The 26740-nt window shown below is 34.8% G+C and overlaps 2 protein-coding genes across 4 annotated transcripts in view; both read right to left on the reverse strand.

Moving 5' to 3' along the window:
* The window catches only part of LOC125646009 (condensin-2 complex subunit D3-like), a 70749-nt gene extending 62883 nt beyond the window's left edge, over window positions 1-7866 (reverse strand). For all 3 annotated transcript variants that reach the window (XM_056141324.1, XM_056141325.1, XM_056141323.1), the window contains exons 1-5: window positions 7593-7866; window positions 4771-4935; window positions 1571-1656; window positions 1068-1143; window positions 115-192 (exon numbers count right to left, since the gene is read on the reverse strand). In XM_056141324.1, the coding sequence (XP_055997299.1) occupies window positions 115-192; window positions 1068-1143; window positions 1571-1656; window positions 4771-4935; window positions 7593-7656 (469 nt within the window). In that variant the 5' untranslated portion in view covers window positions 7657-7866. The remainder of the gene's footprint in view (window positions 1-114; window positions 193-1067; window positions 1144-1570; window positions 1657-4770; window positions 4936-7592) is intronic.
* A 3875-nt stretch (window positions 7867-11741) lies between these two features.
* Window positions 11742-23883, reverse strand: LOC125646019 (perlucin-like protein). The gene is made up of 4 exons (XM_048872130.2): window positions 22925-23883; window positions 21092-21186; window positions 20672-20765; window positions 11742-12039 (listed from the first exon to the last, which is right to left on the reverse strand). Exons 1-4 carry the CDS (start codon window positions 22995-22997, stop codon window positions 11810-11812), a joined length of 492 nt encoding a protein of 163 aa, XP_048728087.1. The 5' UTR covers window positions 22998-23883; the 3' UTR covers window positions 11742-11809.
* Between the last annotated feature and the right edge of the window lie 2857 nt (window positions 23884-26740).

Raw genomic sequence — 26740 nt, forward strand, 5'->3', positions numbered from 1 at the left:
TAAGATTCTCCAGATCTTTACGAAATGACAAGACAACAACCACTCCAATGACAACACAACAACCACTCCAATGGACATTTCATAACAGTGTCAGAAGGATCAAAATGCTCTTACCATTAAGGTTCCATTGCTTTAGAATGTCAACACATTTTTCAAACAAAACAGGATGGAAGACTTTGAATGCTGCACTTCCTTTAAATTCAAAACAGGGAAAAAAATAATATTATATACAAATAGTCAGATACATGTACATATAATATTATGTATGTAATGCAGAGCGGAATACAGGTCACAATATTTACATTTGAATAGTGCAATTATTTTTCTAAAGATTTGTGGTATGTTGAAACAAGACTTGTTTGTGAAAAATTGATGCCTCCGTAGGTCCGCAAAGTTTAAGTAATTCTGGTACCAAAAGAAATAAAAATGTTACAGTGAATTCTCGAGAAATTGCATTGGAGAGAAGGAGTACACAAGTTATTCAAGACATGTCGTGTCACAATGAAAAACAAATGCATTGAAACTATCACTATGGCATCTAATAAAAACACATTTAAGGAGACATAACTTCATCCATCTCATTTTTATGTATATTTTCCAGAAATATTGGTGTTATTCAAGGAAGCACTGTTTTTATACATGTATATCCCTCATAATTCAAACACCCTCAATATTTATTCTTTATATTTATATTTTGTAAAGAGTCAAGTGATTTTTAATTTTCCATACAAAGCAAGACTCTCTGTGATGTACTGTAAGATTGAGTTCCTATACATTGGAATATATGTATGACTAAATATCGAATTAGCAAAAGATTGTCATTGATGAAACAAAAGTGAGTGTAAATATTCATATACGAATGCAAACATCAGAAATGCACTTCATTTGTTAAAAACATGTTGGGATTTTGAAATTGAAACTACCAAACCTGTATAATTTTTAAGAAGTGCTAAAATTCTTCAAAGAATATATGCCAGCATGAAAAGTCTCAACTGAATGGCCCCATGAAAGCACATCTGATTCTTTAATAAATAAGAGGTCATGCATTGTTGAGCATTCATACAGACCTGGAATGGTCAGCAACTTGAAATAACTGGACGACGACAAGACGGCAGCCCCTCTTTGTTGAACATTTGAACCCCTCTGGAAATTTTAAAACATGAATATTTCAGAAAGTATTAAACAACATAAGATAATTTTCAGGGCTCGAAATTAACACGTGCCCGTCAGTCTGTGACTGGTTAAAAGTCTGGCAGACTGACTGACATTTGTTTTAGTCAGTCCGATGGGACTGGTTATTTTTCTGATTCGTACATTATAAATCCCACATAAGTGTTACAGTATTGTCTGAGGCACATTGAGTTAAATTTCATTTTGATAACACAAACGGAATATGTTTAATTATTTCTTGAAAACTCTGTCGGACTGGTAATTTTTTCTGTGGACTGGTTGATATTATACCCCATCAGTCCGGCTGGACATAAAATGTTAGCTTCAAGCCCTGATGTGATTATGTAACTTACATTTAATCAAGACACAATTCTGATAAAAGTACAACGAGTACACAAACCTTACTCCCAGCTTCCACTAAATACGCCAAAAGAACTATCAAGTCTTTGTGGGAAAAGTCATTCTCCACCAGAACCATCCAAAATCCTAAATATAATAACATTTACATCATGCATACCTCATAATAATTCAGTAAAATGCATAAACAGAATGGTTAACTGATTGCATGATGATGTAATTTGTTATACATGTGGACAAAAATGACTATAATTTCCCTTCATGGAAAAACATTTCAACTGTAAACTGATAAAATGGACAAAACTATCATAATTCCATGAGGCAAAAATAACATTTCAACCCTTGAACAGATCATGTGATTAAATTTGGCAACGTGCTTTACTTCTTGATACTGGTATGTGAATAAGGAGGATTACCCATAATATAATTTCTTACTTAAAAAAATATATCACATTTTGCCATATTTTTGATCGTGATTATTGTAGACCATCACATTTCCCTTCCATACATAAAACATCATTTCCCTTCCATATAAACACCATTTCCCTTCCATATAAATATATAAATGCCATTTCCCTTCCTGATAAGATTACATTAAACCTTTCCAAAGCCTCATAATTCTCCAAATGGAATTTTCTGTACAGGAAATCACAAGTGGATGACAAAATACGGATCATTTGAAGATGGTGGAAGAATGAAAGACTATTCCACAGTACCAAATGACCAGCACAAAGCTGAAAGCAACTCAGAAATCTACTGCGCTTGAATGTCTGGACATCTGAAGCTTTATCGTCGAAGAATAACTTTAATCTATCCCTAAATCCATGTGGTAAATATACGTGTATCATTCAAAATGATATTAATTATAGTACGCAGTGGTGTTAAGGTGTCCCGAGTAAAGTTAAAACAAAAATCACAAAATGTACATCAGTGCACATTACACTATCTGACATTACAATATAAAAGCATGTCATGATGCACAGGTCTATAGTTTTATCGCGGGGAAAATGTCATAATATTTTGTCGTTATTTACTACCGTTATCAAGTTATATGTGTAAATCTGTTTGTCAGATGAGTTTTTTCAGTTCAGTGAAGTTTCTCTCTCAGTTTTTCAATGTGCATGATGATTTTAGAATAAAGCCAATTGTGTGTACATATCAACTGGGCACAGGTGAAAGATGACAATATTTTATTTTGATGTAGAATCTAGGCATATTTCAAAAGGTAACCAGTTGCAGATTTAGAATTTTGACACACAAGGCAAGATTTTTTTGCCTCGTTTAAATAAAATTTGGCGGTGAATGTGGGAAATGCCCATCATTTGAATCGAGATTATGGAAATTGCTAAACATTAAAGCATACTGTACCGGTTCAGATCACTTTATAAATCTATCATATAAATGTTGACATATCAAGCCCATACTGAAAATGATTTGAGTGCATCTTTCACCAACAGGTGTATTCCAAGTAAAATATGCGAGTCTTGGAAATATTTTACTTTGATTATGTTGTTAGTACTGGTTATTTTACTTGGAACACCTTAACCCCACAGTGTAGCTTGAGTAAACTTTCGGATTTCCCCAATAATAATCATAGTCATTGTTACAGTGATACAATAATATTGACCATTTCTCTTCTTATCTAAATATCCATCTGATTTAGACAGATATTGACCATTTCTCTTCTTATCTAAATATCCATCTGATTTAGACAGATATTGACCATTTCTCTTCTTATCTAAATATCCATCTGATTTAGACAGATATTGACCATTTCTCTTCTTATCTAAATATCCATCTGATTTAGACAGATATTGACCATTTCTCTTCTTATCTAAATATCCATCTGATTTAGACAGATATTGACCATTTCTCTTCTTATCTAAATATCCATCTGATTTAGACAGATATTGACCATTTCTCTTCTTATCTAAATATCCATCTGATTTAGACAGATATTGACCATTTCTCTTCTTATCTAAATATTCATCTGATTTAGACAGATATTGACCATTTCTCTTCTTATCTAAATATTCATCTGATTTAGACAGATATTGACCATTTCTCTTCTTATCTAAATATCCATCTGATTTAGACAGATATTGACCATTTCTCTTCTTATCTAAATATCCATGTGATTTAGACAGATATTGACCATTTCTCTTCTTATCTAAATATCCATCTGATTTAGGCAGATATTGACCATTTCTCTTCTTATCTAAATATCCATCTGATTTAGACAGATATTGACCATTTCTCTTCTTATCTAAATACCCATGTGATTTAGACAGATATTGACCATTTCTCTTCTTATCTAAATATCCATCTGATTTAGACAGATATTGACCATTTCTCTTCTTATCTAAATATCCATGTGATTTAGACAGATATTGACCATTTCTCTTCTTATCTAAATATTCATCTGATTTAGACAGATATTGACCATTTCTCTTCTTATCTAAATATTCATCTGATTTAGACAGATATTGACCATTTCTCTTCTTATCTAAATATTCATCTGATTTAGACAGATATTGACCATTTCTCTTCTTATCTAAATATCCATCTGATTTAGACAGATATTGACCATTTCTCTTCTTATCTAAATATCCATCTGATTTAGACAGATATCATTATCCACTATGATCTACCACTATATATATATATATCAGAATATTCAATATCCATGTGATTTAGACAGATATCATTAACCACAATTATCTACCACAATATATATCATAATATTTAATATCAGAATAACCATGTGATTAATTATGTTTATTATACCTCAGAATGTTTTTGCTATATAAATGTTGGGTGAATAAATTTGCTATTTCTTCTGGATAACGCTAGCCGTGAAATAGTTTCTGAACTATCTCACCCTAGGGAAATAGTCTCGAAACTATTTAATGGATGCTATATTTTCCTGCGTTTTCTTTTCTGTGACATCAAAGTCTGATAACTCTATTTAGTTTACCACTCGGATCACCTCGGTCGATTCCATCTACATGTAGGTTAATGCCGAATGTTGGTTTACTTCACTTTTGGTGTGTCTGACACAAGTAAAGTCTACTTCGGTATAATAAAACATCCATTTACTGACTATTCGGACAATAGCAAGTTTATTGTCCCCCTCGACAGCAATTATTTCCCTTGGCTGCGCCTCGGGAAATAGTTGATATCTTGGGGGACAATAAACTTGCTATTGTCCTCACAGCCAGTAAATAGGTGTATAATAAATACCTTCACCCTCCAGTCCCTCTTTTTTATCGATCCAATCATCCATGACAGATGAGAGATGGTGTAAGTTTTGTACATGGTGCTCATTTTCCACGATACCAGACTCAGCTAAGGGTTCTAATGCCGGGATTTCTTCAAAGTCGCTGTCCCAACACAATTTCACCCATTCTGTAAAATTTGAACATCAGTCAAATTTTTTGAAAAAGTATTGCATTTTCAGCAAGAATTCCTTTTGAGGATTGCCTGACTATAAAAATGTTCTATCAGTCCAAAGTCTACTGTGTCAAATAAAATTGTAATCAAACATTTCGTTTTTCTTTCATTATTTTCCGATAGCAAGAACTACATTGGAAGTTACTGAAAGACTTAAATTTCAATATATTTTTCAGCTAAACTCATTTCATTTTTCATACTTATTCACATCTAAAACCATTTCTGATCAGGTTAATGTACATAAACAAATTTTCTTTAATTTCCTACCGTATTTCATGTATTTCAATTGAAAACTTCTTAACACATATACTTATATTTTATGGTTTAAGAATGTTTTGACCACATCCTTCTATAATAAATAATATTCTCACTAAATTTCAACACATTCAATATAAAAAATATATAAAATCAACAAGATGAGAAGAAAAACTCATATACGGTTATATCATGTTTTCACTGTTTTAAAGTGAGGCAGACTTGTGGATAACTTTTACTTGTATGTTTCATATTTTCACCCTTATCAATAAAGGTTGCAACATGTATAAAATTAAACTTTAAGAAGAATGTCCCATTCCATGATTCTTTCACAAGTTTGTCTCACTGTCAACAATAACTCACTTCACTGATTCACGTAATCATGATAATGTAGAATTAAAAACACAATAAAATCTGCTGTATCTTTCATCTTGTCTGTCCTGCATTGTTGTAAGCCACACCTATTGTCTCCATTTGTGCCAGTTTTGTTTATGTTTGAAATCAATATTGTAATCATGATTTAATGTTACATCAAGTGTGACATCAGCATACATTAAATTTTGTGCAACATTACCCAAGAAAAAAATAAACAGTAGACTCATCTCATAGCAGCCTTCAACAACAGACAGATCCATTTAGTTAAAATATGAACACACAAGGATATAAAAAAAGACATGGGTTAGCAATTATCAATGCTTGCTTTCAAATCATGAACTATCTCAAAAATTATTTTTTAAAAATTGAAGATTTTTCTGAGTTTACTAGTCTCAATTTAAAACAAAAATTAAATCATGAATTTATACAAGTTTCTAAATAACATTTTGTTTCGTATATATATCAAAAAAATTTAACAGTTAAAATGAAGATTTAAAACAATAGGTAACTTTTGTTAAACTAAGGAATTTGAACAGAAACCTTTACATCTTCCCCAATTCAACAAAGTCATTTACATTATGTATTTAATAATATGACTTATAAGTATATCATAAACCGATAATGCATGTTATGAATTACAGAATTTACCATAATCAAGATAATGGCCACTTGAATATTTAAAATAACCAATAACACAGACTACAATGACCATATAATTTTCAATCGACCAGTATTCACCAGTTTTAACCAGTATTGACCACCAGCCCGGTCAATACTCATATTGACCTTTTTTTGCCAACCCTGAACTGTACCAGTCTTTGAAATCAATCACTGGCGCAAAGGCCAAGTCCAGTGCAATTTCTGTTCCCATCTCTCCAGTGATGTTGGTGGTCTTGGAGTGCAGTAGCATTCTCCTAGTGAGGATTCAGTTATCGGAAGATTATTCTACAAATAGATCATGATTAATACGAAGCTATAGCCATTTAAACGGCTCTAACACGGACAAATGAAGCATCACTTGAATTAGGTCACTGCCTCGCCTTTTGATTTCTTTGCGCATGACATCAGCACATAAACACACAAAATTTCATCGTTTAACAGCGATAGCATCGTATTAATCATGATCAATTTGTAGAATAATCCTCCGATAACTGAATCCTCGCATCTTGGAAGTTAGATCAGCGAAATAAAGTTGTAAGAGGTAGGTAAAGCAGCAACACCAGTTGGTGTCGCTGAATTCCTACTTTTCAATACGGAGTCTGCTCTGACTCTCCCCTGCACATGTCACAATATAAAATCGGGGGGTAAGAGTCAGAGTAATCTCAGATAAGAATGGTGGCCTGTGATTAAAAAGTTTCTTTTTTTGTGAAGAAGTGGTCTACTACAGTACAATGAAAATGTCTGGCAAGTAAATCGAAAATAATTCAGCTGCTGAGCAAAACTTAAAACTTGTGTGCCTAGTCTTTAATTATACTCGAGATAACACAGCTGACACACTCCTTGTCCTGTGAATATATAAACGAGAAACTAGCATTACTCTATTTCCTCAAATATTTTATCTGTAATAGTTTGTCACAGTATGCAGACAGTTAGAGCAAAAAAGATTTCTTATGCACTTGATCTTCACAGGATATATATACATTTTCCTCCGTGCAACTATATGGTTTTATCAAATTTATGTCACGCCTGTCATGCACGATGGGCACTTTTCTTTTTTTAAACATCAGATTGTTTATCACGCACATTCTATAGCATCAATTCATCTCCCAATGCCCGCAATACATGTTGCCAGTCATCCTCACAATGCCATGAGTTTGTGTGGGGGAACATAATCACAAAGCTTGACATTATTCATTTATATCTGGATGGATGTCAGTCGGTTAGAACTGTTTTTGCCAGTTGTGACAACCTAGCCTCCATAATCATGAACAAACTTACTGAAATATAAATATGTTTACAAACATGACAATTTTGAAATATACCTTCTCCTAAATTTTGCAAAGAAAATGCTGAAAGTGCTTCGACTGTTTTTAAGAGATTAGCCATCTCCAATCACAAATGAAATTTGTTTTCAATTTTACCGCGCCATTTCAAGACTTCCGGTTAATAGCAATTTTATTAGTTCGTTCGTTTAATTGTCGGTAATCGCGAGAGGAAAATGTTTGATGGACAGTATTCTTGACATATTCAAACAGATGAAAAGTCGAACATAACCATAGACGTAAAAGAACCTTTAGTTAAGCTTCAGTCTACTAACATGGTTTAAAATTTTAGACATTCAAAATACTTAATGAAATTTAATTGAAAAATTCCAACATATTTAAAACATTTTTACAGTTTTTGACGATCTACAGTACTCATGTATGGATGGTTTGATATGCCATATACAAGGGTGGATCCAGAGGGGGGGGGGGTCCAGCACCCCACCCCCCACCCCCACCCCCACCCACCCTCTTTTTGCGAACCAAAAAATTCAAGTTATTCAATTTTTAGTGAGACTTTGAGTCAAAATGATATGAAAGGTGGATACTCAGTCTTATATGTAATTGCATCATTCAAATTTATCAACACCAGCATATCATTTTCAAAATTCTACGATTAAAAAAAAACCAAAAAAAAAAAAACCCCGAAACACTGATATATATTTATATTTTCGTCAGAATTAGTATATGTAAACATAAAAGTATTATTTGTGAGGCAATACAAATCGTACGGGGAAAACAATTACATCTTTGTATGAGAGACAAACGATACAAAAGTTTCAAATTTGGCAAAAGCAGTAAATGCATTTATTCACAATGTCTTTCATAGATATTGGCGTAAAATCCTTGTCAAATCAGTTTCAAATGACATTTAGGCATGCATGTACATTATTTAAAGGGACTGGTTCACGATTTTTGATAAAAATATTTTTCATTTTTTATGTTCAACATTGAAAATATAACTCATTTAATGTTGACAGCCAAAATTTTGACCTTCTGAATGCAAGAATAAAAGCAATATTTTAGCCTTAAATCTGTGTTATGTAAACAAAGACTCGAGTCTTTTTATGTATACAAACAAACCAGTGAAATATTGATTTTGTAATATAAAGCTCTTAATTTTGCATAGTCACAAATTTTAACTTTTAGATAACACGATTTACCCCAAAAATGCTTGAAATATGAAACATATATTGAAAGCCATTTCGTTTGAAAATTTCGAAAACAATAACATACCACAATCTTTGTTTACAAAACAAATTATAAACTCTCTTAATTGAGCTTCTTTGATAATGTATACATATTGTAACCTTAATTTTTATGTGAAATCTTTTAAATACATTAGACAGTAGATTATGATAATTAAAAGTGAAAAAGAAAATTTTGAGGAAAATCGTGAATCAGTCGTTTTCTTTTCAATTACATAGTGAACGTGTCGTTTTTCATGTTTGCCTCTCTATCAAAATCGATCCTTTCACTTTGGTGTTCCGAATGACAAATCAAACCAAGACTGAACGCTGAACGAACGGTGAACGCATGGTGAGCGCACGGTGAACGTTTGTGAATGGTGAACGCGATCGCGAGCGGTTGGTGGACGGTGAACGCAAAATTGTGAACGGTGAGCGCACACTGAACGCACGGAAAGCGCACGGGAAAATGACAAAGTAGAACGTTTTAGGAACTGTAACAGGGACGCAGTAGGGTTAAGGTGTCCCGAGTAAAGTTAAAACAAACATCATAAAATGTACCTCGGTGCACTTCATACTATATGACGTCACAATATAAAAGTACGTCACGACGTACAGGTCTATAGTTGTATCGCGGGGAAAATGTCATAATATTTTATCGCTATTTATTGCCGTTATCTAGTGTTCAAGCTGTATGTGTTTTAATCTGTTTGTCAGATGATCGCCCCCCCCCCCCCCCCCCCCCCCAAATTTCTTCGATAATATATAAGTCTCATATATTTATATATAGTATGTGCACGAAAGACTGTAAAGTAATCTTTACATCACTTTGTGACCTTGATATCGCCCCCGATGTGTATAGTCATTTGGAATAAAGAAAACCAACGCATGTACATATCGACTCGTTCCAGGTGAAAGATGACGATATTTCATTTCGACCTAGGCATATTCAGAAAGGTAACTAGTTGCAGATTTAGGATTTTGATACGGAAGGTACAATATTTTGCCTCGTTTAGATACGATTTGGATGTGAATGTGGAAAATGCCCAACATTTGAGTTGAGATTATGGAAATTGCTATATTTGAGAGGATATTGTACCGATCCGTATCACTCTTTAAATTTACCATACCAATGTCGACATATCAAGCCCAAGCTGCAAATGATTTGAGTGCATCTTTCACCTGGAATGAGGTGATAAACAACTAAAAGTCTAGCGGATAAAAATAGCTCTACGTCACTTGTATGACGACGTAATAGGTAAGCAAAGGATTTCCCCACGTGATACGATGTTTGTTAATGTATTGACAAACGATTTTTACAAAAAATATGCGACGCTTGAAAGAATTTTACTTTTATATGAATATGCTGTTATTACTTGTTATTTTACTCGGGACACCTTAACCCCGCTGTGGAGGAACCAATCCGGGATTCTAAACCGAGCCCCGATATCTCTAGTCAGGTGTTCTACCAACTGCGAAGCTATCTTGAAGACATCAACCCGGGATCTGGCAGACATCTTCACCTGCCTCTGGACACAAAAAACAGGTAGTTAGACAATGCAACGAAGCTGACTAGGATTCGAACTCAAACCACCTGAATCTTTAGTAACTGAAGAATGTGGGCACTCGCGACTGACCCCGTCTGACTGGCACCGTATAATTGATTGATTGGTTGTATCTTGCTTAACGTTCGAGAATTTTTCACTCATGGAAACGTCACCAAGACCGGAGAAGGGCTTCAAATTTAGGCCTTTGCTTGGCACTTACGGCGTTTGAGCAATGTGGGTTCTTTAGCGTGCCACACTTACTGCGACACGGGGTGTGTGTTTTTAAGGTCATCTCCGAGGACCCTTGACACCTGATGCCGAGCGTTTGGCGATGCAACTGTCGCTACATGTTTTAACGACTTAGGTCGAGATCTGTCGCGGCCGGGATTCGAACCCCTGCCTCTCGCATGCGGGGCGAACGCTCTAACCTCTAGGCCACTGCCGTGGTCACAGGATCTACGGGTTATGATTTTAAAAAATTTCCGTTTAATACCAGTTGCAAGACTGCTTCCTATTAGAAAAAAACCCAGTTTGAGACTAGCAGCGAAGAATAAATTCATAGCCTTGAAAAGTGAAATAAAAACCAGCCTGACTACAGGGATTGCTATAGCGAATTAAGAATGACAAATGACTGACCCGATCTACCTGGATTATTCACTTCTTTTTGTAATTACAAACCGAAATCATTACCCCCCCCCCCCCCAAACTATCGTTTTCTGGAGCATGTAGGTCAGTAGGGGATCTAGAGGGGTTTTGAACTAATATGCCCATTCTGTACTATTTTGGAGGGATAGAAAATGTACCCTCTTGTTACTTGAGAATTTTCTGGATCCGCCCCTGTAGCTACTGTACAGTACACAGTGGCGTAGCTTCCATTGAGGCAATCGAGGCAGGCAACCGAGGCAGCTGCCTCGGTAAAAAACAACAACACCTTTTACGTTGTTAAAATATCGATAGCTTCTGGGGGGCGCAGCCCCCCAGACCCCCTGCCTCGGTAATATTCGAACCCAAGCTACGCCTATGGTACAGGATAATGTCACCAATACTACTAATCAAGTCCAGTGTTCGAAATGGTATGGTGATTATTTTCTAAACAGTTTTCTAAACAGTTTACACTGATAAATGTTCGGTATGAATATATATATGGATGGATGTATATATATATATATATTTACAAACATCGTCGATATGGTGTATTTATTCGCTCGGCAAGCCTCGCGAATAAATACACCATATCAACTCGTTGGATAAACCAAATATCAAAACACGCAATATAGATATCCTCTATCTATATACCCGCCGCATTATATGTTCTTGACAGTAAATAGGAGATCCATTCTGGGGACCGCCTTTAGTGGTTTGGTGTACTTGCTCGAGCCTCAGATCTGGCTGCATAATTCAAAATAACACAGCTCTTGTATGTTCCATTATTTTATTTATGAGTTACATTTCCTCTACACACTAATGACATGTGAATTTCATATTAGTTATCTCTTTCGCATATGAAACCAATTTTACCATTGCAAATATAATCTCCCCAATAAAGCATTTTTTTGCGATTACTAAAATAGCACAGACATCTTTCTGTTGTTGGACTATTGGGCTCCAATGGATAAAAGAATGTATATCCAACTTTTTCATTGGTTGATTCCCATCTCCAATCACCAACCTTCCTCAGGGTGTTCCCGCCAATCCACAAATACCTTGCTGTGTCTATAATAAATCAAACGGTTTATTTTGCATGGTCTCATTATATGAAAATCGACCCGATTAGAATATTCAAAGTATTAAAACGGTTATTTATATCGTCATTCAAAATTCTATTTAGTACTTGTGTATTTGTTATATCAATACAAAACTTTCTGATAACTCAATGACACAGAAGTTATAAAACTTTGACGTATACTACTAACCGCCGCGCTGGTCTAGAGGTTAGAGCGGTCGCCCCCTCATGCGGAAGGCCTAGGTTCGAGTTCCGGTGTTGTATAGCAGTCTTTCCCCCATCGTAGCTGTACCCCCCCCTCCCGGAAAAATGGCTATATAGTAGCCTTTTCCCCCTAGGGGGAAAGTCTACTATATAGTAGATCTTCCCTCATAGCAGGGTTTCCCCCTCACGTTTTTGGTTTTGATTTTAGAAAACAGATTATGGAAAGTCATTCAGGCTTTTTACAACAAATGTTGATATTGCATAGATCTGAGCACAGGCACTTGTTTCTGTAAATGACTTATGACCTCTGTATACTAATAACAACACAAGGTAACTAGCTTCAAATGACACAGAATGGCACCCCCTGAGAATGTCGGCCTGTTGAGCCTCCAGGGAATATGCGATGCTAATGTATTTACTACCGTTGTATTGTACAATCATTCAACTTAAAAACCATGTATGACATGACTGCATTCATTGCCTCTTATCGCCGAAAACTGCAACAAAAAATGGATTTTCCGTTTTATACCACGAAGTGCTATGTACTGATACCGCACAGAATACGTGGGCGATTTTGACTGGCTAGCACGCTCTTCTAAAATTACGTTTGGAATTCTTTAGAGTTATTTATAGAAAGATAGAGCATCAGAGATGAATTAAAAATAACAGGCAAAAGGATGATTTTAATGGTGACCATTAACCACAATTGATCTTATTTTATATAATTTAGTTACTAACATTAGTGGGGAAATGCTACAAAAAATAAAGGGGACTCCATCCCCCCATATTTTTTTCCACAGACACCTGATAACTATAATCCCCCCTTCTGATTTTTTTTTTTTTTTACGGTGACAATGCCTCCAAAATGTGTGGATTCCTTGTCTCTCTCAACCCAATTTCGATTGATGTAGTTGTTTCACGCTTTTCACAAGCTTTAGAGATTGGCCTTCTACTGGACTGGTATAATACAGAATATACTTATTATAAACAGTATAAGGTATCTAAGGCTTACAAAAAAGCAAGTTTACGATTACATAAATCGAAATTAGGATGGAATAGACGGGGAATCCACACATTTCGGAGAAATAATCGCCGCCCCAAAAAATCAGAAAGGGGGGGGGGTGTCCATACTTCAGATGCCTGTGAATTTTTCCATATCGGGACAGATCCGTAATATTAGGGATGCGGGGAGGGGGTTCGGTCGGAGAAGTTGTAAGTTGCACATGGCTTGTTTAAATTTCCTGACAGACTATGATATTCATGATAAAGACCTTCAGAATCTTAGTTGGCAACATGCTTGGTGAATCAATAAATAATTTAATTGAATTGAATTAGTGTGTGCATGGGGGGTTATAGTGTTCGTCAATGCTGTCTCAGTTTTTTCCCCTCAGGCTGGGAGGGGTCATTCTTTGCTCCAGGGCTTCAATTCATAACTTTCAAGCTTACATGCATTAATATCTTCTCATTCACTACTACATAGTACTATCAAAAATAGTGGAGGGGCCATTCTCGCAATATATCTCCATTTGCACGCATGAAAATAACAGTTAATGTTAAGGGTTGGCCAGTCGCCTCCGAAAAACATTGATATGTGCCTGCAGCGTTCTTGGTACTTATGGTGGGTTTCATAAAACTTCAATGTAACAACAGGTACTTGCCACATCAATACATATCACAAAGTCAATAACACATCACTAAAAAAAACTTTCCTTGCTCTATTTTGCATACTTCCAAATAATCTTTTATCTGTATTTTCTCTGACTTTCCATAGATCTGCATGAAACATGCAATTGGCAGAAATATTTCTCATACTAGTTAACGAAGTTGTATTTACAGTAAGTCATAATTTCATTATTATCTTCATCAGAAATGATTCCGACACGAAAATATTTTTAAATCTCCACTCGGGAGGTCTTAGCTTCTATCTTCTGATGACATGTAAATTCCCGAAACGTACGAACAGCTTTGGTTTTTTTGAGTAACTAAAAATAGCGTACATGCAGCGTCTTCAATTCAAAATTTTTATTTTGTTAAAGCTGTATGACCCGATGTTCATATATTATTTTTGTACATAATTACTTTAAAGCAGATTAATTACTTTATAAATTTATTAACTTTCCCTTAATTACATGCTTGAAAACATCTGCATGTAAGAGAAAACAGTGCGAATATTATTTAGAAAGTAAATATAGTGGCTACATATATAAATCATCCCATAATAGACGTCTATAAATAGACCCACGCGTGTCAGGGGAATCCCAACATGATGTATTAACTCATACGCAACTGCCTAGTTTTAAGGCTGAAAGAGCGTAAAACAACGGATTACTAAGAGGTATTTGATATTTTTATTTCTATTAAACTTATGGTACGGTACTGTTATAACAAAATACACAGCTTTACACAGATAAGACCACCGATGATTTGAAAGTTTGAACTGGTCACGTGACTGTCACTTGAAATGGCAGTGACGCGGTTATTTGTAAACATCGATTTAAAATTAAATTATTTGGGTTAAAACAGGTGAAATAATTTATGATATGTCGTACAGTCTAATAGCTACATACGTGCGATGATTTAATAGCGTTTTTACGAGATGGGGAAAAAAATATTGTAATTCGGACCATACAGCTTTAACAAAGCAATATGTTCAAGATTTTTTGGTAATAAACATCGTATCAATTTATTGTGATAATAAAACAATGAGACTTTATTTTTCAACACAACGAATATACAATTTTCATTTTGTGCAGTATCAGTACATAGCACTTCGTGGTATAAAACGGAAAATCCATATTTTGCTGCAGTTTTCGGCGATAAGAGGCAATGAATGCAGTCATGTCATACATGGTTTTTAAGTTGAATGATTGTACAATGCAACAGTAGTAAATACATTTACATAGGCATCATAGCATATTCCCTGGAAGCTCAAAAGGCCGACATTCTCAGGGGTGTCATTTGAAGCTAGTTACCTTGTGTTGTTATTAGTATACAGAGGTCATAAGTCATTTACAGAAACGGTAGCAGGTCGTTCCGTCCCCCAGTCGGTCCGTCCCTAGTCGATCCGTACCATGGTCGATTCGGCCCAATTTGCTTAGTCGATCCGGCCCCTCCATTTTTTTTAAATCAAAGATATAATAAATGATTATTACTTAAGAAAAAGGAAGTTTTTGCATATATATTGCAGTTATAGTTATCAAAATTAGATAACTGCCGAAGTTAGACGTGTGAATAAAATTGTTTATACAACCCTTAACTAGGATTTATAATTTTTGTTTAAAGTGTGATGGTTATAAAAATGTGTGCTAATTAATTATTGTAAAAACATCGTTATTCAACTATGTATAGCAATCAATGTAAATGTGTGTCCCATGTGCACTGATCATGTGAAAACACCTTAGTGAAAACAGTTTTTATAACTGCATTGTTGTGTAACCTTTGATCATTAATTACGAGCTTACAGTAACCTAACTATTAGAAGTTTTTGGTTGTTTTTTTTTTTTTTTTAACTCCAGAAGTTCAAAGAATTGCTCATGATTTGGAAATAGAATGTGACAGGTATAGAAATATTTCAAGAATTGACAGAGTATGTAAATTTTGTTTAAAAACAAAAGGTATTCTTTGTATTGAAAATTAAGCCCACTTTATCGAATATTGTGATGTGTATAATGATTTTAGAAAAAGCTGTCAAATATCAAAACATCTCTTCTTTTTGGGAAATGCTGGAAGCTTATTTCAATATGGAGGAACAAATACCTTAAATGCTTTGGCAAAGTATGTTTTTCTTGTTTTTAAAAGAAGAGACATTTGTTATGATAAACAGTCTCACGAAGATTAATATACATTAAGTGTGATCAATGTTAATTAGTCTGCAATTAAGCCATAAATACCATAGAGCATATTAAAGGATGACTACCTGATGACAGAAGATATCAGCGGCACACACACCATGAAGATGAAATACGCAGATGAATTAAATCAATTCAGTACTGTAAATAGCACTTGAAAAATATTATTTTTTTCTGGGCCGGATCGACTAGGGGACGTATTAACTAAGGGACGGATTGGTAATGGGACGAATCGACTAAGGGACGGATTGATTATGGGACGGAACGTCTAGAAAGCACAATCTCTCACCAGAGGGCGTTACGCTACGCTCCACAACAGTGAAGCTTGCGTAGCGCGCCCTCTGGTGAGAGAATGCTAGAAAGCACAGAAACAAGTGCCTGTGGATCTGAGTATCGACGAGTGTATGTTACCGATAGTTTGAATGTAGATACATGTAGTTTCATAGAGATACATTTTAGATATATACTTAACGGTATTACTGAGAAAGTATAAAACATGCGAAATTATATATATATATATATATATATATATATATATATATATATATATATATATTCATAAAAAGCATTTTGTGGAAAACAAAGAGTAAGCCCACTTACAATGTATCAGAATAAATCTTTATGTTCAATGGTGTTCTGCAGTCGTAATTGTATTGATATTTTGAATTAACAACAGGCCAATAGGCCTTGACGGTCACCTGAGCCCATGCATGGACCTGTTTGAATGGCTCTTATAGCACAATCCCCCCAAAGCCTTTACAATTGAAACATTTGGTAGACTGCATTATGTACTCTCTTTGCAAAAGCATTCAGTGTTCAATATATCAATATATTTTGGCAGATTAATTGACGGAATTTCAGACACCACCACCCCTTCCAGCAAAGTCTTTCCAAAAAAGTATTACTCGGGTAGACAGCAGCTTGATCACCCCATCTTTCATCTTTTTATTTATCTAGTTTTCATAGAACATGAAAAGAACTAGACATAAGGATTGAAAAATTATAACCATTAACTCTCTTTGACCATTAGGGCCCCCTCCCCCATCCTGAAACCCTGCAACCTGGTTTACAAAATAAACAATTTTGTTGGATCATGAAATTTACAATTTTGTTAGAGGTTTCCTTGCCCATCATTACAATATGCTCAGTTTGTCTGTTATTTGCCTAGTAGTAGAGCTAATTTTTGAAGGAATTGTCACTATATGACTAATATGGCCACGCCCTAAGTACACAGGAACCCCTGCTCCGGGGGTGATGAAATTTACAATTTTGGTAGAGACTTTCTGGCTCATCATTACTATATATTCAGTTAGTCTGCTATATGCCTAGGAGTAGAGAAGATTTTAAAGAATTGCGTAAACTTTACAGTTTTTACCCAAACATTAAGGCCCATTGGGATGGTGGGTCATGAAATTTACATTTTCTGGTTTCCTTCTCCTACAGATGTTACATATCAAATTGGGTAAAGATTGTTGCAGTAGTTTTCGAGACGTTGACACTGGACGATGTACAAGGGATGACGACAGACGCAGACCAATAGGCAATAGGTCACCAGGACCTAGGTGACCTAAACATGTTTATTATAAATGGTATTTATAAGATATTATACTGAGTTCAGTAAAGACTTTAAACTGTATCGGAGAACAGTTACGTAATTTATGTTCCAAAACGGCTCCTCAAGCATCAAGGTATTGGCATTTTACAAGGAGACAAAATAGGGATGAAATTAGTGAATCTTTTATATTCAGCTTTAAATGAATATTTATAGGATTTCCAGTTGCATTCCAGAAATGAGTTTCAAACATTCAAGAATAGTCACTTTTTCATTTTATTTGTAAAAGAATATGAACAAAATAAAATCCACAAATCAGAGAGAAGCGCACATGAATGTATATATGGGACTGCAGTTTTAACACTTGAATAATTCTATCCTACAATTTTATAAAATTGTTATAAGAAACTTCAAAAGTAACGAGAGGCCCATAAACAACATTTCTCACCTGAGCAGCAGGTCCTAGCAATACACAAGCTTGAGCAAAACAATCATTATACGTGTACTTTGATTCAGAAAAAAAATTCAAAGGTAACAACACAAAATTCATTATTTGATTAGCATATCCCCTGTAGAGGTCCTATAACCCTTCATTTAAACATATTTAATCTAAGAATGCTTTGTGCCAAGTTTGGTTGAAATTGGCCTAGTGGTTTTCGAGAAGGAGATTTTGAAAAGTCGTCAATACATTTTTCCCATTTTGCTGTTATTGTGGCCCTTCATTTAAATAACATTGACTCCCAATTACCCCAGGTAGCTTTGTGCCAAGTTTGGTTGAAATTGGTCCATTGGTTCTGGAGAAGAAGTCGAAAAATGTGGAAAGATTACAGACAGACAGACGATGGACAAGAGGTGATCAAAAAAGCTCAGTTGAGCGAGCTAAAAACGTTTTAGGAATGCATACTAAAAATCAAAACTTTTCCGGATTATTATTCGTGTAGGAATGAAATATGTCGACGTTGTCCATCTGTCATATTCAAAATAAATTCATTTATGGAGAAATAATGTAAACGAATATGTATAAATCAAAGTACTGACAGTACAGCTGGAACTGAGTTGCACCGCCTGGAATAATTACAATTATATTGATAACATATTCACATCTATTAATCCACCAATGACCCGAGAACAGCTGGGGGAAAAGTTTCCTCTCAAAAACATCTAATTCAATTGAGAAATCCTACTTCCCCCTAATGAGGTGTAAAGAATCATGTCTAACGAGAGAGCGAGTTGATTCCTTAGTAGCGGAAATTTGGAATCAGGGGTAGGCAACCAACAGAATTGTACAATTTAAGTTTACTCCATTATCTGTATGAAAAGTTTTTGTGTTTATCAATTGGAGAGAGACAATTTTGATTCATCGACCGATAAATACTTATCCGTTTAATTAACAAATTCTGAGTTGCCTAAAAGGTGCTGTTTTAAAAGTACGAATTATTCTGATTTTACATTCTAAATATGTATATGATTGTTTTACATATTATTCGACTGAATGAAACGATTTTTGTTGAATTAATATATATTTTCAAAAATCCCAATCAAGGGAATTCGGAAATTAACTATCCATTTAGGATATAAAAGAAATGAATAGCCAAAAAAAAGGATTAATTTCAGAATGGAAAGAATAGGTATGGGAATGGTCCGCCGTAAACGTAACCGGAATGAAAAGAAGGGAAAAAATCTACTATATAGTAGGTTTTCCGTGGGGGTCATCTGGCTATAAAAGGGGGAAATCCTACTATATAGCCACATTTCCGTGGGGGAAGATCTACTATATAGCCATTTTCCCGGGGGAAAACTACCATATAGCCATTTTCCCGGGGGGAAAGATGGCTAGGGGGAAAAGCTACTATACAACACCGGCCGCGACAGACGTAAATCGTTAAAACAGGTAGTGGCATCAGGAGTGAATGTTACGGGTCCTCGGAGATGACCATAAAAATGGATGTCCCGTGTCACAGTAGTTTTGGCTCGCTAAAAAACCCTTACTGCTCAATGGCCGTAAGCGCCGAGCAAAGGCCTAAATTTGAAGCCCTTCACTGATCTTTGTTACGTCTCCATATGAATGAAAATTTCTCGAGAGAATGACTGGTGCGATACGCAAGAGCTTGTTCTGTGTATGGTCAGTTTTTAAATCGAGGCAAGCTACTGACAAAAGAGTTGATGACACAGGGGTTTCAACGATCTCGATTAAAGTCAGGATTTTGCAAATTATGTGGTCGTTATAACGATCTAATTCGTCAATACAACCTATCATTGGGTCAAATGCTTTCTGACGTGTTTCATACCGACTGTTAGACCGTTCTTGGCACGCTGATTTTGACTACAGATAACATTGTTTACCTGATCAAGATGTAGGGCTCACGGCGGGTGTGGCCAGTCGAGAGAGGATGCTTACTCCTCCTAGGCACCTGACCCCACCTCTGGTGTGTCTAGAGGTCCGTGTTTGCCCAACTATCTATTTTGTATTGCTTATAGCAGTTATGAGATTGATCACTGCTCGTCATCTTCACTTTTCATCCATCTTAAATTATTCTGGAGATAGGTAAGACTGACCCACTTGTTATTTAAACATGTGATTATGATTACAAAGATTAATTAAGCTGACATTCCATATTTTAGATATCTTTTGCGAACATTTTTGTATTAGGTGCCATTTTTGTCGCAGACGTACATAACTTCGGAACATCACGAAAATCAACTAGCTGGATATCGGATGAACAAACTTGTCATGGAATATTCCATTCACTATGTGTTTTCGGTTTAATTTCTTTTGAAATCAACTGCTTGTCATTTGCAACCATACAGGCACATTTTATTTCAATCTAGTTAGATCCGGATGTTAATACAGTCTGTCCGCGTAAAAAACATATACATTCTATGATCTACTTCGCAGCATTGTTGAACTGTTGAAAATACGTTTTTGGATTATTTTCTAACATTTTAGTGTAAAATATCGAATATTAGAAATCAAGTTTTGTGTGGATACAACAAATATCATGCAAAATTGGTAGTTACTTTTACTAAGAGCGAGGATCTGTTGAATAATCCAGTTATCTTCCGCTGGTGTCTCCACTCTGGCAAGATACGAGTTGTACTTGTTGCACTCCACCTATACAGAAGATAAAATGAATCTTTTCCATTGTATGTTTGAATAATCTTTATAGCGAAAAATGTAAATTCTGAACAAATTGTGTATTATGTGATCACGTAGACTGATTAATATCGGTGATACGAGAGTCAGTTATCTTCTTAGGTATATCATCATTTTAAACAAACGCTCCCTAATTAATTAAGACTGAGAAAATGAATGGGAGTTGATAAACAGGAGGTCTATATCTCCCTTCTCCTACCACATCTCCTGCCTCCTTAACCCTCATCTGAATTTTCGTTTCCCTCTTATCTCCACATTTTTTTCTCTCAGCACTTCATACACACCTTGCTGTCAAACCACGTTTTCTTATTAAACCCAAACATATAGCAATGCTTTTGGAATGTTATCCATGGGTAGAAACACCTGCTTTCAGTGAAACCTGAAAAAATGTTCCAGAAACAGTTTAGAAATGGCTGGTACATGTGTTAATTATTTCAAATATAGACAAACTCTCTAACAACTAGAAGAATCCCATTGGAGCCGTTATCGATGAAAATGATGGAAAGGATTAGTTGGAAATCCTATGAAAAATTCCTGTTGTAAGTTTTGTTGGTTGGTTAGTTTACTTCCAGAAGTTTTCACTTATATTGACATGTCTCCAGCTGTAGGTAAAGTACCACAAATTTAGATACCACGTGGTTAATTAGTTGTCGTGTCAACGCCTGTCGTGACACTTGACCTCAGTTTTTAAGGTTATCAGAAATAATTACAGTTTTCACCTCTAAATAATGTCGAGGAACTGGTGTAGTCCCTACCTATTTCAAGTCTTATGTTTGGTACTACCAAGATACAAACATGCCTTGACCCTATAACCTTCCGATTAGAAAGCGATTGGATCCTTTATATTCGCTGAGTCACTGCGACAAAACCTCTATTGTACGTACTAAGGCAAGATTCGATCACATTCGTTATGGCCTCCATCATATAGGAGCAATTCAGTAAACTCTAAAACTATTCGTTAGATATTAGAGACTTTAAGGAGAAAGTTTGGGGTGGTCTTCAAGGAGAAAGTTTGGGGACATAACCAACAGCCTTCCGCCATAAAATAACTTGTGGTATATTATGCAAAGTGAAGATAACGAACAGTGATCAATCTCATAACTCCTATAAGCAATACAAAATAGATGGTTCGGCAAACACGGACCCCTGGACACACCAGAGGTGGGATCAGGTGCCTAGAAGGAGTAAGCATCCCCTGTTGACCGGTCACACCCGCCGTGAGCCCAATATCTGTGTTAATGCATGTACATGGGGTATGTTCGTGACAAATATCTTATATTTATCATTGTAAATACTAATGTTTTGCGGGGCATATGGTTTGTAGTTGCACCTCCTTCAAGAAATTCTCTTATAAATTTTGGGGTATATCCTGTAACTTTTATAAACTTTCATATTGTACTTTCCTAGAACTAAGAGTCCGTACGTCTCTGAATGTTATTCACTTCTGGTACTGTTATATTTAGCCAATAGCGAGAGAAAAGTAGCTGGTTGTCTTACCAAATTTTTCGATATAGTATCGTGAAAGATTACCCAGCATCTATCAATTACATGTACTTGCAATCGAAGATTGTGCAGTATGACAAGCATTCGGAAAGCTCTATTGTATGGAAAGCCTCGAGCAACTCCTAATCCATGCTTTATATATAATTCATGCAAATTCTTTTGTCAAAATTATGATTGTTACAATGAATGTAAGTCTTTATCTGATTTAATTAAGTACCAAAAGTTTCTATTTTTAGAAATATTCTCTGTTCACGTGCATTACATTTTTTTTTACAGATAAAATCAGAAGTTTGACAGGTGAATAATTGTTGACCGGCTGATGGTTTACAATCTCTTGAACCGTTGACCATTGATCACTCTGTTGATTGCCTCAATTTCAGTGGTTTATGTGATTCTAAAACTGTTTTGAAAACGGGAGTACAAGAAAACAAATACAACTGAGTTCTCGGACAACAGAAGAAACAGACTTCGGTCGAACAAAAACTGCTGTTATCCGAGATTACTGTATAAGTTAACAATAGGGAAACACTGCCTTTCATTAAGCATTAATCATAAAGACCACATACTATAATCAAATAAATCATTATTATCAAATAGAAACAAGATTTACTTACCAGTTTTAAAAATCAGGACATACGTGATGCAAAAGAAAACGGTATAACTTGTGATACGCATTCTGAAGAACATGAAACCTTAGTTGCTGGATTGCTGGAAAGTGCAACAGGTTTTTCTGAAAAAGTGTTTTATATATATTTCAGGTTTACTCCCTGTAATTCAATACTATTGATTCATCATCAGTTGTATTTGTGCGCATCTGCTACTTGTAGTTACTTATGGAATGTTAATAACACTTATAAGTCTAAATATTGAATTTTAACTTGTGCAGTACTTTTAAAGGAATGTTGAAACCCATATGCATTTATACAATCATCAGAATATTTACCAGTGAGTACAAACCGCAATACATGATACTAATGCATTTCTGAAAAGTGAACAAGTCTTTTAGAAGGAATTTTATGATCTAATTGCACTGTCGTTGATAAAGCAAATAACCTAGTCAATCTATCAAACTTTAAGCCAAACCTCAAACAAAGCTATAGTTACCACTTAAACTAAAAGTGTTTATTCGTACAAGTAACATATCAAATTATGAATTGAGAAAAATTGAATTTTGGAGGCAAACATTTTTTTTTTTGGTTAAATAAATCGCGGAGAAGTGGAAAAAATGAATAAGTATGTCAAATCAATTGGTATGAAAATATCTAAAACCCAAATCATAGGATTGGATTTGAACAATTGATATTTTTTTTAAAATACAACAAAAACTGATGTAAGGAAAATGGAATTTGGCTTCAAATAACGTTTTCTTGGGAGGGGGGATAAATGGAAAGTCAGTGGAAATATGGATGATTTGGTCAAATGTATTAATTCAAACTGATTTACAACTAAAATAACAGGTCTTGTCATCTATTTAAAATGACTGTATCAAAGCTTTAAGAATTGAAATTGCTGTGAAAAATGCATTTTTAGAGTAAAATATTCATATTTTAGCGAAAAATCACTGAAAACTGGAAAAAAATAATTCTTTGATCTTTAAATTATTCATCAATATATGTAGCAATCGAATTGCATTGCTTTGTGTTATTTTTGTAATACAGTCAGCTATTACTACCTTGCTATGTATTTTGTTCATATTTAATTAAATAGAAACTTCGATAACACCGCTAAAACACAAATTGAGTGATGTAACACTGGACTCCGCTTTATATTAATAACGTGTCAGAGGTGATTTTTGATAAAGAACTGGTGAAACTAGAATGTGTAGGAGTCTCCAAAACCATCACCTCAAAGGCAATATCACCTTACATGAGATGACAGATGGAGTGTCCTCCCAGCTTAACGAATCCTGAAATCAATAAAGAACTCTAGGAATCCTGAAATCAATAAAGAACTCTAGGAATCCTGAAATCAATAAAGAACTCTAGGAATCCTGAAATCAATAAAGAACTCTAGGAATCCTGAAATCAATAAAGAACTCTAGGAATCCTGAAATCAATAAAGAACTCTAGGAATCCTGAAATCAATAAAGAACTCTGGGAATCCTGAAATCAATAAAGAACTCTAGGAATCCTGAAATCAATAAAGAACTCTAGGAATCCTGAAATCAATAAAGAACTCCAGGAACTCTAGACAGAGTAGGCAACCAAAGATAAAGAAACAACTTTGAAAACAGTAGTGGAGTTCATAAAAATTAATGGTCCACAGTGGAAATTTGGGTAATTTCATTGGGCAATAAACCTATTTCTTCCGCACAAAAAGCTGAGAATAATGAATGTGAGACAGGGTAGTCTAAGGACAATTTTGACCGGGTTTTACTGGACTTCAAATAGAAGATCTCGCTTTACTTCTAAAACTACACAAACTTAATACTAAAATCTTTAATTCTATCAAGGATAATTGATGCTGCAAAATGTTTATCATTCCACAAGGAAGACCTGCTATATCTCAAATAAAGGCATCAATAGAAGAAGTCAATATATTAACTATTTTAATACCTATCGTGCATACTTCGAGCGCAATTATTAGAGACAGTTCAGATTTCATATCGAACATACTTGTATACGACAACACACGGGTTGCAAGCTGGTCTGTTATGATTCCCACAAACATGTAATTCGAGGAACCAATCGCTGCTGTTGAAGCAGGTTGCAGAAAGCTGATAAAAGTTGAATCCCCGTGAACTGCAGAGCTGAGCTATTTGCTCAGATTTATTCTAAAAATTGATATATTTGAATTCAAACTATTCATTGAATCTTATAAGGGCTCTACATATTCTCCATCAATCACCAACAAAAAGTTTAACAAACCAGGAAAAGCAAACATTACGTATATAGGTCGCTATCGCGACGATAGATTTAGTATTTTTCATGGAAATGTAAATGAGATCCATCATCGTTTTGCTATTAAAGCCAACGCTGGTCACCCATTACTGAAATTCATAAACATAATTTCTAGGCAAAGTATGCATTTCTTGGATGCAACAATATACAAAATAAAAGAAAAAGATTCTGCATAAGTAATAAAATCCTGGATTTTAAACCATGCTTTAGACATAGCAATACATTCCAATATTTGGATTGTAGGAGTGCTCACAATCCATTTGATTTGAAGGATTCTTTGAAGGCAAAACAATTCGCCATGTAAGAAACACAAGTGACACTACTGCACTTCACAAAACTTTGTACCAATTTGAATTGAATCTAATGATAGGTTATTGTGAAAATGAAATAAATCAAAATGTGATAACAGGAACACAGCTCTTACGGTGAAAAACTATGCTAGAAAACGAGAAAAAAACTCCCCCTTTGTTTTTGGTTTGGCCTAAAAAAAAAAAGAAGCCGAAATTCATTAAAGATTGGCACATCCTTACAAAGGTTAAGGGCTGCAATGTAGTTAACCTGAATTGGTTTTGTGTCATAGAAACGCAAGAATAATTTGGGTGATTTGCTTACTTCCTCACTACCTCAATAATTTAAACAGTACACAAGCGACTTGAGAAACGTGGATGATGGGGGCACTGTTTTCGATACATGTTTGAAAACAGTAACATGAGATCGAGTTGAATCAAATACATTAGTCTTGTTTGTGTATATGTGTTTTAAAGTGGTGTACTCTATCAATTTATTTATTTGCTTTTCGTTTGGATAATTATAATGAGACTCTTTGACGAACTGTAAAACTGCGATTTTAGTCAGCTATAATATCTTCTAATTTTGTGAACATACACGTACATGTATATACATTATGACTTGAATGTATAAAATGTCGTATACGGTGCATGATAGATTTATTATATCAGAGCCCTAGGGTTACGAAAGCCGAATAGGCTCATTTTTTAAAAGTGAAGAAAAAATCCAACTCCTTATAACGAGTTAGTATCTCGTTATAACGCGTTAGCTATATCGTTATAACGAGTTAATTATCTCGTTATAACTAGTTACTTATCACGTTATAACGAGTTAGTATCTCGTTATAACGAATTAGAATCTCGTTACAACAAGTTAGTATCTCGTTATAACGAGTTAGTTATCTCGTTATAACGAGTTGATTATATCGTTACAACGAGTTAGTTATACATTTTTTTTTACTCTTTCAAAAATGAACCTGGTCAGCTTTCGTAGTTTATGAAGCTAATTAAACAAACAGCAGTTTTTTAATAAATCTTGTTAAAGATGAGAAATTTCAAAAGTTAAGTTATATTTAAATAATCAATGATATGTCTCAAAACATTGAATCCAAGGAAAATTGGTTTCTAAATCAAATCCATTATGCAAAGGATGTTCTTTATTTTTCTTGCTATGAATACTATTATATCGTTATACCAGTTTTATGAAATTTTGTTAATGCTGTTTAAGGAAAGTTGTAATTTT

The sequence above is a fragment of the Ostrea edulis genome, chromosome 6, assembly GCF_947568905.1.
Source record: "Ostrea edulis chromosome 6, xbOstEdul1.1, whole genome shotgun sequence".
In the NCBI taxonomy this organism is placed as follows: domain Eukaryota; kingdom Metazoa; phylum Mollusca; class Bivalvia; order Ostreida; family Ostreidae; genus Ostrea; species Ostrea edulis.

Coding starts and splice junctions, on each gene's coding strand:
- LOC125646019 (XM_048872130.2), bottom strand. CDS start 22,997: ATGTTCTTCAGAATGCGTATCACAAGTTATACCGTTTTCTTTTGCATC. Junction 21,187..22,924: donor TGTCCTGATTTTTAAAACTG/GTAAGTAAATCT, acceptor ACATTTTTTCAG/GTTTCACTGAAAGCAGGTGT. Junction 12,040..20,671: donor GATCCTCGCTCTTAGTAAAA/GTAACTACCAAT, acceptor GATTTATTATAG/ACACAGCAAGGTATTTGTGG.